Source organism: Meleagris gallopavo, chromosome 1 (genome assembly GCF_000146605.3).
Source record: "Meleagris gallopavo isolate NT-WF06-2002-E0010 breed Aviagen turkey brand Nicholas breeding stock chromosome 1, Turkey_5.1, whole genome shotgun sequence".
NCBI classification, from domain to species: Eukaryota; Metazoa; Chordata; class Aves; order Galliformes; family Phasianidae; genus Meleagris; species Meleagris gallopavo.
Genome location: NC_015011.2, coordinates 150806732 through 150817479, shown reverse-complemented (window position 1 = coordinate 150817479; position 10748 = coordinate 150806732). Strand labels below are relative to the sequence as shown.

The following is a 10748-nucleotide window of genomic DNA, read 5'->3' as shown; positions in this document are numbered from 1 at the left end:
CTCCGTTTTTTCTTCCCCCCCCAGCCGCTCGGCGGGGAGCAAGGCACTGCTTCGGACAGCCCAAAGTGAGGAGCTATCCCCCCCCGTCCTTCAGCCCTTCAGGCCTGGGCGGGGTGGTCACGTGGCTGCCATGGCAACGCGGCCCGCCCTGCCGCTATGAGGCGGAAGCAGGCGGCGGGGCCGCGGCTGGTGATGGCTGGTGTCCTGCTGGCGCTGCTCGGCCTCCTCTGGGGCTCGCAGGTGGGGAGGGGCGGCTTTGGGCTCGGGGTTTGGCTTCCTTTCTTCAGCCAGATGTGGGGAGGAAGCTCGTATTTTTTTCTTTTATTTATTTATTTATTTGTTTGTTTGTTTATTTTATTTTATTATTTTTTATTTTTTTCGTTCTTTGTCTCCTGTTCGCGTCTTTCCCGCTTTAGGGCTGTTAGGTAGCAGTTTGTATTCACGGCTTTGCAGCTGTTGTGAGGTAAATGAGTAGCCGGGAATTCCAAATGAACGCTGCTTTTAAGAGAGTGATTACTAATTGCGAAGTGACAGACCCTGCCTGCTCTCTTTGCTATCAGGCTTCTTCCCTGCTCCGCTGTTTCTTTTATGACATTCCACCCCTGTTCTCAGCCCTGTTTGCTCAGAGTACCCCTGTTGTAGCCAAGGCGTTAACAGAAGAGCTGAAGGGTGTTGGTCCCAGCCACTGCCACTTTGCTTCTTCATGGCTCTGCCCTGACCCTTCTCTGTCCGTGTGCAGATCTCTGTCCCATACTCATCCTCTTCTCCCATTCCTCACCTGCAAAAATGCAACCAAGAAGCAGCAATCTTTTCTCTGTTATGTTTCAAAATGTATACGTTGCGCTGAGCTTTGCTGTTCCTACAGTTTTAAGCTTCCTCATTTCTCAGATGTTTCCCTTCTTCATGTGCACTTCCCCTCTCAACCCTTTTTTTTTCTTCACCTTCCAGTTCCAGAGCTCCCCAACCCAGATGGCTTTCTTACCTCGTTTGCAGTTCATCAGAGCCATAGCTGCAGACCAGCTTCTCTTTACCTTTCTAACCTGAGTAATTGAGATTGGATATTAGGAAAAACTTCTCAGAAGGAGCATTGGAGCGTTGGCACAGGCTGCCCAGGGAAGTGGTGGTCACCATCCCTGGAAGTGTTCAAGAACCGTGTGGATGTGGTAGTGAGGGTATGGTGGAGATGGGTCGCCTCTTGGACTGGATGATCTCAGAGGGCTTTTTCAACCTAAACGGTTCTGTGATTCAGTGAAATCCACTTACGATGCTTCAGTATGAGTTACTTTCAATTGCTGATTCTTTTAATCTTCATATTTGTTGAAACTGGACGTAAGCAAAGGTCCCACTGTTGTGGAATCTAACTGCTAACGGAGACATATTTTTGTATTTTCAGATGTTAAAAGCATTTGATTACTTCTCTTCTTGGAAGGGAGATGGAGAGCAACAGATGTACAAGTTGGACATAAGCTGGCCTAAAATTCCAGAGTACTTCAGTGGCCAAACATTTTGTGTTGCTGTTGATTCTCTTCATGGTTTGGTCTATGTGGGACAGGTGAGTGAAAATGCTAGATTTCTCTTCGTGTTAATCTAGTGCATTTTTGCCTTCAAAAGTTCTGCTTTACATTAAAAATTATTATGTTGTACACATGTGATAATTTTATTGTTTTGTTATCCATTTATATGTCTGTATATATACTTTTTATTTATTTATTTTACATATATATAAGGAGTTATAATTACATATATCTGTAAATGTAAGTATGCATGTATAATTTGTAGGTAGTGTAAAAGGGTATGTACTTTTGTATATAGAATATTTTCTATGTTTATATAAATGCGAGGCTAAAACATGTTGCTCTGAAAGTAATACCTCCTGTTTACTTCTGTAAAAAGAACAAGAGACACAAAGGGCAGAATAACACTATCTGATAGAGCAAATTCTTAGCTACAGAACACTGTGTTTTTCAACACAGTCACCACCATCAGCAGTGATGAACAAGAGCCTGCATGCTGTGCTTGAAAAAATCTGCACCAGCACAGGTGACCACTGTCACTGTCTCCACTGCTGAAATGCACCATTCACTGCCTACTGTGTTCACGTCCACCCCTCTGCCACCATCTGCTGCACAGCAACAAAATGTAATGCATTATGGATGGGAAGGTTCAACTGTCATACCACCAACATCCTGTCTGCCTTCTGACATTGTAGGCCATTTAATATAATAACTAAGCCTGTAAAGCATATAAAATGATTATTGTATTAAAATGAGTGGCAATATAAAGATATTGATCAATTTTTAAAGCAGTTCTGGGAGCATACTTTTGTGCTTTTTTTTAAGAAGATAAGTATGAATTTTTTCTGGTATGAACACATGATCTAACTTAACTGAATCACAGTAACTTCTTTTCTAACTGCAGTGTAGAATGTAGTTCTGGTGTAGATGACTGGTCCCCTTCCAGCCTCTGTCCCATGAAATCAAAACCATATGGTTACAGTAATTGGAATTCAGTTACGTGTGTTATCCTGTGCCATGTATTTGCATCTTTAGATTCGTGGCTAAGATGGTCCCTCTGGGACCATCTGAAAGGATTTAATTATGGAGCGCAGCATGAGTAATTCAGTACCATCCAGTTAACCAGTACAGTTAGGTTTTTTGTGCCTGTATTATGCTTGCATTTTATTTGTCTATTTTTCATCAACAGCTTAAAAACACAATTCTAAAGGTGCTTGGCTGCTCTGAAAATTGATCTCAATGTGAATTAAGTTGACAGTCTAGAATGATTGGCAGGTGTTATGTGCTAAATTTAGACCCTTCTCTCTTTCCTTTTCTAGTTGGAAAAAGTGATAACTCTCAGACAAGTGACCTTCATGATTCACGAAAGACTGCAAAAAATAACAGAGAGGAATTTTCAAAAGTATCATTACTTGCTTAATATGTTTTATTAATGGATTTTTGTTGCTTTTTCAGAGGGGAGATGATGTACCAAAGGTGCTGGTATTCTCAGAGGAAGGCTATTTTCTTGACTCCTGGAATGATACAGTTGAAAAGCCTCATGGTATCTTTGTATCAAACACCGCAACAGATAGTTCAGTATGGATCACAGATGTCGGATCAGGTAAGCACTGTGGAGATGTGGGAAATATTAAGCGGGGAAGAAAATGCAAGTTGTGTATAAATTAAACAGCTTTTTTATTTAAATAAGGCTTTCAGATAACTCTGAAACAAATTGGTGTTTTTCTTGCCTTGAACAAACTAGTCAGGTGCTGCATAAAATACTCTGAAGGTTCATGAGTAGTGCTGTGTGTCTGTTTGTAGCTTCTACCTTTAACAAGCACTTTTTCTTTTTGGCAAAGGAGAAGAATCAGGGATAAAAATACCTTGTGGCTGTGAAGCTTGTCTTTACCTATGATTGGTGACCTAATATGATAGAGAAGTACTGCTATAGCCTGTTAGCCTGTGGATTCACTAACCCGTAGTCATATTCTTACTGTGGAATTTTACTGGTTTTGATCTCACTTGCAATCATCAGGTTTTCTTTTTAATCTTTGTAATCAGTTGTAATACTTCTCATTTTGTTTGTTAAGATATTTTTGCACTCTTTTTATCCAGGGAAATATGGGCACACTGTGAAACAGTACAGCCCTTCTGGTAAACTTCTGCAGGTGTTGGGCACGCCAGGTAACGCTGGTTCCAGTTTGAATCCCCTACAATTTGATCAACCAGCAGAGCTCTTTGTAGAGGAGAGTGGAGAGATGTATATTGTGGATGGAGACGGAGGAATGAATAACAGATTGCTCAAACTTTCCCAAGGTATGGAAAAATAAACTTCCACAGCAGGTGGCAATTAAAACTTGGATTTTAAATAACAACTTGAGAATGGTATTAAGTGGACTCTAGGCTGAGCTGCTGCTTAATATTAGTTTGAAGACTGCTTTAGTAGAAACTAATATTCTAATTATTGATGACAAGAAGCTGAGAGACTTTATTTGTTCACACTTCAGGGACAAAGACTAAGGTGGGTTCTTATCTCTGTCTGCAGGGTACTGATGGGAGGGTATAGAGAAGGGGTTGCACATTTCTTGGATGTTCACTGTGAAGAATGAGAAGCAACAAACAAAAATTGCAAAAGAAGGGAATTCCAGTTTGATCTTGGGAGAGAAAGATTCATGATGGTGGTGGTCAGTCAGCAAGTAGTTTGTCCAGAGAACCTTTGCAGTCTCAACCTGTGGAGATAATCAGAATTTGATATCAACAACCTGACCTAACTCCAGGTTTTGATTTGTTATCAGGACCAGTTCTACTTTTAGAGACAGGCTGAGCCAGATGGTGCCTAGAGATGCTTTTATTCTGTGATTCTAATTAACTTACTCGTATTCTCTAGCAGATGATCAGTGTTGGTTAGGGCGATGGGTTGGGAGTCTGTGCCCGTCTGCAGCTGGGGAAAGATTGAGGTGTTACAGTTTCTCCTTTGCACTACACCATCCACTTCATAAAACAGTCAGGTGATGTTTAACATGCAAAATAATAAATTATTAAAACTCAGAATAGACTTGAAACTGCCAGGTAACAAATACAGAACATGAATTCAGTAAACGAAGAAGTATGATCATCATTGAGCTGTTTCTTTATTTTATTTATTTTTAATGCAGTGCTTAACAGAGCCTTGACTACGGCTCTTGTGCAGTAGTTGGCTGCATTTCTGTAACCATGATGCTGAAACCACTAATTACAATCCAGTAGTTACTGCACTAGCTGCAGTATTTTTAGTTTTATGTGTCAGGATTTAGAAATACCATCTTTTACAAATGATTAAAAATAACTTTGTAAGGGAATGACTTTAAGCTGAAGTTATTTTCTTTGGTTTGTTTTTTTTGTTTTTGTTTTTTTTGTTTTTGTTTTTATTTCATCTTCTGCTCAGATTATAAAGAGATATGGCTGAGTGGAGAAAATGGAACCGGTATTGGCCAGTTCAAGATCCCTCACAGTGTGACAGTGGACCCTTTTGGACGGGTAAAGAATAAAAGGAGGACTTTATTTTTTACGTATAAATGACTCTGATGGCAGATGACTTTGAACAATGCAAAAAATTGTATTTGTTTTCCTTGATCTGCTGTGCTTTACAGTTTTCAATGTGAAAACTGAAGATTCTACTGAGGTAGATGTCTTCAGGGTTGGTGCAAAGGTCCTGACCAGTTACTGCTTGTTGTTGCATGGATCTTGGAAATGTTCCTTACATACTTCGTAACAGGCTGCCATTGTGGGAGCATAGAGTAATTTTGTTCTGTAGTAGATAACTGCCTGAGCACTTAAACTTTTCAGGGACTCCAATTTCATATTTGGAAATTCCAGATAAGTTTAAGAGAATGGTAAGACTTTGGCTAGGTTGTGAGCATCTGTCCTTTTCTACATGCACCTCAAGGCATTCGAGATTCTACTTCTTCCCAATCTTAATCATAATCTAGTTTTTGTCTTGCTGTGCTTAATACTTTTAAGGCAAAATAAGATCACTCGGCTATATCTTCAGTCACTGTTTTCAGCTAGTTCTATAGATGCTGTCTGAACCAGAATAAGAAGTGATTATAAAACTAACTTGTCTGCCAAAACTGGGGGGATGGGAAAGAGAAAAGATACAGCAACTTTGTGTTATAGGGGAACAGTGAGTATATACAGTCAAAGACAGCAATTAGATGGGGCTGAGACCTTATTGCCAAAGTGGTGTTGGTCATCAGCTTGGGTTAAAAACACTGTCAATTCCTAAGAAATCTGAGAATCAGTGTTTCATTTAAAAATACTGATGAAGGATCCCAGGAGAACTTGTTTTTCTTTCCTTTTGGGTGATGTCCCAGAAAACTGATGAAGCTTACTTACCTGTCAGACAAGTTGTCAACAGCTAAAATGTTCATGATAATAGAAAATGTGAGGCTTTCAGTGGAACTGGCTATTGCTATTGCTACCTTACAGTGTTTGTGAACCCAGTTAGCACAGGGTGATCAGAGATAAGCTCCACAAAACTGATGAGGCAAAAAAGTGCTGAAAATGTCATAGTACTGAAGTTGCTCAATATTTGTAGTAGTATTAAAACTGTATCAGTGTCTACAGATACAGTCATCGTGGGTCTGGATCATGATACTACTGCTGAAAAACAAATGTTTAGCAAGAGACAGAGCAGCGTTTCTAGAATTTAATAGGTGTGCATATGTCCTCGCTGGAGGTATGAATATATTACTACTGAGTATACCTGTGTCACAGCTACAAAAGTGAAGAGAGAGCCTTGATTTCTTTGCTAAAGTACTTTAAAAATAATTGCTGTACGTGAAGAGTTTGTTTGGAAGTCGTATCTACTTATTCAGCTTTGAACATGAAGGTATGTTCTTCCTAGGTGTACTTCTTTTTTTACTTCAAGATACTTTGCTTATGCAAGAAACTGATCTCTTCTCTGATTTGTTGTAATTGTGAACAACCATGATTTTTGTTCTTAATAGGTATGGGTTGCAGACAGGGACAACAGAAGAATCCAGGTTTTTGATAAAGTGACAGGGGAATGGCTGGGGGCTTGGAGCAGCTGCTTTTCAGAAGATGGACCCTATTCTGTCAGGTATTGTCAAGCAGTCCTACTAGAACCATGCAATTACATAAATAAAAGGTATATATTGTGAATAATAATGTTGATAATTAGTGTCTGATGACAAGTAGTTAACCAATTTAACTAGTAGGGAGCTGGGCCTGATTGCGTGCAAAGGCGTGTGCAGTTGTATCCTGATATGAAAGCAGAATTCTGGTTTTATAACAGACCATATAGATTAAAGTGTGGAAATTGGAATTTCATTTTGAAGTTCTTGTATTTTTCTTTGCTGTTGCAGCTTTTACAGGAGGAAATATGACTCTTTACAAGGGTGGATAGTGATAGGACAAGGAGGAATGGTTTTAAACTAAAACAGGGGAGGTTTAATTTAGATATTAGGGGGAAGTTTTTCACACAGAGGGTGGTGAAGCACTGGAACAGGTTGCCCAAGGAGGTGTGGATGCCCCATCCCTGGAGGCATTCAAGGCCAGGCTGGATGTGGCTCTGGGCAGCCTGGTCTGGTGGTTGGCGACCCTGCACATAGCAGGGGGTTGAAACTCAATGATCATTGTGGTCCTTTTCAACCCAGGCCATCTATGATTCTATGAATCATTCTATGAAAGACTGTCTTGAATGAATTTTCTGTAGTAATTTAATTTGTCTCAGGGAGCAGCAACACATAAAGAGAGGTTTACAAGCTAATTCTTTTACTGCATTAGGTCTATTGTAGCATTCAAAAACTTCAGTATTTAAGTGGAGGTTTTGTTTGTTTTTAAGTGCATGGTTTTGTTAATGTGAGATGTCATATAGAGTGCATCATTCTCTCTTTCACAGATTTACTGGCAATTACAAGTATCTGATTGTAGCTCACCTGCGTATCAACCGCTTGGCAATCTTGGCAGCACCACCAGTTGGCGAAATTGGGGACTGTGCTATAGTCAGCACAATCCAGCTGGCAGATGAAACCAAGCCACACCTTGTAGATGTAGATGTGAAGAGTGGAGCAATCTATATTGCAGAAATTGGAGCCCAGCAAGTGCAAAGATATGTACCCTTAAGTTGATGGTTTCCCACAAGTACTGTGGCACAAGCTGTATGACATGTAAGACCTGTGATCACCTTTCCTTGAGTTTTCTGCAGCTTGTGTTTCCTTAGACAAGCACAGAACATTGTGCTCAGAACTCTAGGGAGAAGAATTTGTTCTTGCTGCAGTTCTGGACAAGTACTTGGTCTTGAGCTGTTAATCATTTGAATAATGCAACGATGGCTTTTCCTTTTATTTCTGGAAAGAGGAAGATAAGTATCTTTATTTTATACAATTTTGTAAACACTGAAAAATTTATTAATCAGTGTACAGAGCTTCAAGTTGGGGCTCAAATACGTGGCCTGTTGTGTATGTTGTTAAATGAAGGCCAGAACTGATCTGAGGGAAGTATATAAATGATTGATTTTTCTGCTAGTCAAACACCTCATTATAACACTTCTTTAGGTTTTTTGTTTGTTTTTTTGTTTGTTTTTGGTTTTTTTTGTCTTTGTGCTGAAACTGCCCAGCTCTGAATACAGAGATGCATTACGGTGTTGAATAAGATGCTGCTGGATGCTGGTGTCAGTGCTGACACTGGCATCTGCCTTGAGTAGCTAATAATATCTGCAGTGAAATCAAAGTTTTTACTTTCAGCTGAAGCAGTCAAGCCTGTAATAGGCTACAGTTAAAATGACGTCAGGCATGTCTAACTAAATTAAAAGTATGTGCACAGCAGCCACATACTAATTCTTAACTATGTCTATTCTTAATCTAATTTGATTTATTATCAGGATGAGTTTTCTGTTCAGTGAAATTTCACAGTGGAACATATTGGAGTTCAACTCATTTAAGTTGCTCAAGGTAAAGAAATCAGAATTTGCTAGGAAACTCTAAAACAGCATTTGGGGCCTTAGAGACATGATGCTCACCCGATGTTATTGAAGCTCAGTCAGTTAGCAATTGTTTTGATTTGGGTTATTTTTCTTCACCATTTTATATTCTGCACTTAGACTTTCACTGCCCCAAAGAGACAACTCCGTTAATGTCTAGATTTTCTTCCTTTTGAAGGACTTCTTAACAGATGTCTCCAAACTCTGTTCTGAAGAAAAACTGTGTAATCATCTTACTTTTCTGAATAGGAACACCAGTATAGTACATTTCTTTCCATTCCCAGTCCAGAATGGTTCCATTTTCTTTACACGTTGCTATGAGATTTTATGTTTACAGCACAGAGGGAAGTGGGTACAAAAAGGGAATTGGCAAAAAGGCTTTTGCAGCCTTAAAGTGAGTCACCAAGTACTTCTCTAAAGCCATCCCATGTTTATCTACTAGGTTTTCAAAACATTTGGGAGTATTTCTCCTGTTTCCACACAGTAGAATGTGTGGAACTAATTTAATGCTAATCTATTAAAGGCAATTCTTTATTCTACTTCCTTGGGAAAGAATAAGGGAATTGTATTAATTCTGAAGGTATCCATGTTAGTGAATGTCATTTAAAGCAAATGCATCTTAATTTGGCAGGTTTCAATGTAAGATCTCAACGTTTCTGGGTCAGCAGACAGGGAAATTGTCCAGAAAAGCCAGAGATTCATACATTTTCTTTGTGAAGCAATTCAGCTGTGAACCTGATGCCTTGTTTTCAGCACTATTTGGGATTAACGCACTACATGGGCATCCCTGCCCACAGTAGGGGGTTTGGAACAAGATCCTCTTTAAGGTCCCTTCCAACCCAAGCCATTCTATGATTCTGTGATATAAATGCTTTGCTGCTGGCTGGATCAGCAATAATAAAGGCAGATCTAACCTGTCTGCACTCGTGCCAGCCCTGGAACTAGGACTTCAGCAAATATGATTCATCATTTGCATTGTATTGAATTTCAGCTAAAAAGCAGTGTTTATTACCTGGAAAGGCAGCAGTTCTTCCTCTTGACCTCAGCAGATAGGTCCACATAGCTTGAAAGTGTGTTGTGTGGATTTTCTAACTGGGTCACCACTAGCTCAGGGATTTCTGCCCTTTGTGCAATCTAGCTATTGCTCACCTACAGAAGGTGAAATTATCTTTAAAAATATTAATATAATTAACTATACTTGAGCGTGTATATTTGATGCTGTAAGGGATCCAAGCACATTGATTCTTTCTCATCCCATCTCATCCTTATTTATTTTCTCTTTGTTGCATCCATTTGAAGCAAAACTAAGCTTTCTGGAAACACTCTTCTGTGTTCTGTGGAGGAGTAGTGCACTTCTGGATGTTGACAAACAAGTTAGTTATGCACATTTCAGTTTGCTGTGTGGATGTTTTTAAGTGGGCTTTTGCAGCACCTAGAAATGGGGAATATTCATCCTATTTTGTCTGAATTTACTGAGATGGACCATGGTGCCAAAATAAGCCTTCCCTTTCAGGATTGGGCATCTGTGATAAGAAGGGATGTAAATAGCATAAGATTCTCAGACTCCTTTTTCACTTTTGCGTCCGTGGCCAAATTGCAAAAATGATATATGCACTTTCTTATTCTGTGAGGGTCTTCTTATGTATCATCTTAAATCTGATCTCTGAAAAATTGCATAATAGGATAATTTGGTACAATAAATTGCGAATTTACCATTGTGAAATATTTTGGCTCTTTATTTCTTTATTAATGTCAATGTATTTCATTGCAGTGGATTATTCGACTCCACTAAATATGGAATCCACAGCACTTGAACGTTGATATCAGAAATAATTAGATGCCTTATTAAAACGGAATCTAAAATTTCATGTTGTCTTCATACATTACTATTTCAGCAGGCCACAGTTTTTCATGCTCTAACTCCTGTATTTAATAAAACAAAAAGCACACAAATGTCTTCCAGATGTTTTCATTTGAGCAATTAGCAAAATAGGATGGTGACTCATACAAGTGCAAAGCATAAAAAAAAAAAAGCATGCTCTTTTTATTGTATCAGGGAAATTAAATTATTATTCATTATTACTAATGAATATTAATATTATTAATCAACGTTCTAATTAAATTCAGCAGTCCCACACTGGAACAGGTTGCCCAAGGAGGTTGTGATGCACCGTCCCTGGAGGCATTTAAGGCCAGGCTGGATATGGCTCTGGGCAGCCTGGTCTGGTGGTTGGCGACCCTGCACATAGCAGGAGGTTGAAACTAGATGG

At 39.3% G+C, this 10748-nt stretch overlaps 1 protein-coding gene across 1 annotated transcript in view; it reads left to right on the top strand.

Moving 5' to 3' along the window:
- The window catches only part of NHLRC3 (NHL repeat containing 3), an 11343-nt gene extending 1142 nt beyond the window's left edge, over positions 1–10201 (top strand). The window contains exons 2-8 of the mRNA XM_010728730.2: positions 74–240; positions 1394–1552; positions 2970–3117; positions 3612–3812; positions 4921–5012; positions 6485–6597; positions 7399–10201. Coding sequence (XP_010727032.2) covers positions 74–240; positions 1394–1552; positions 2970–3117; positions 3612–3812; positions 4921–5012; positions 6485–6597; positions 7399–7627 — 1109 coding nt within the window. The 3' untranslated portion in view covers positions 7628–10201. The remainder of the gene's footprint in view (positions 1–73; positions 241–1393; positions 1553–2969; positions 3118–3611; positions 3813–4920; positions 5013–6484; positions 6598–7398) is intronic.
- The last annotated feature ends 547 nt before the right edge of the window (positions 10202–10748 follow it).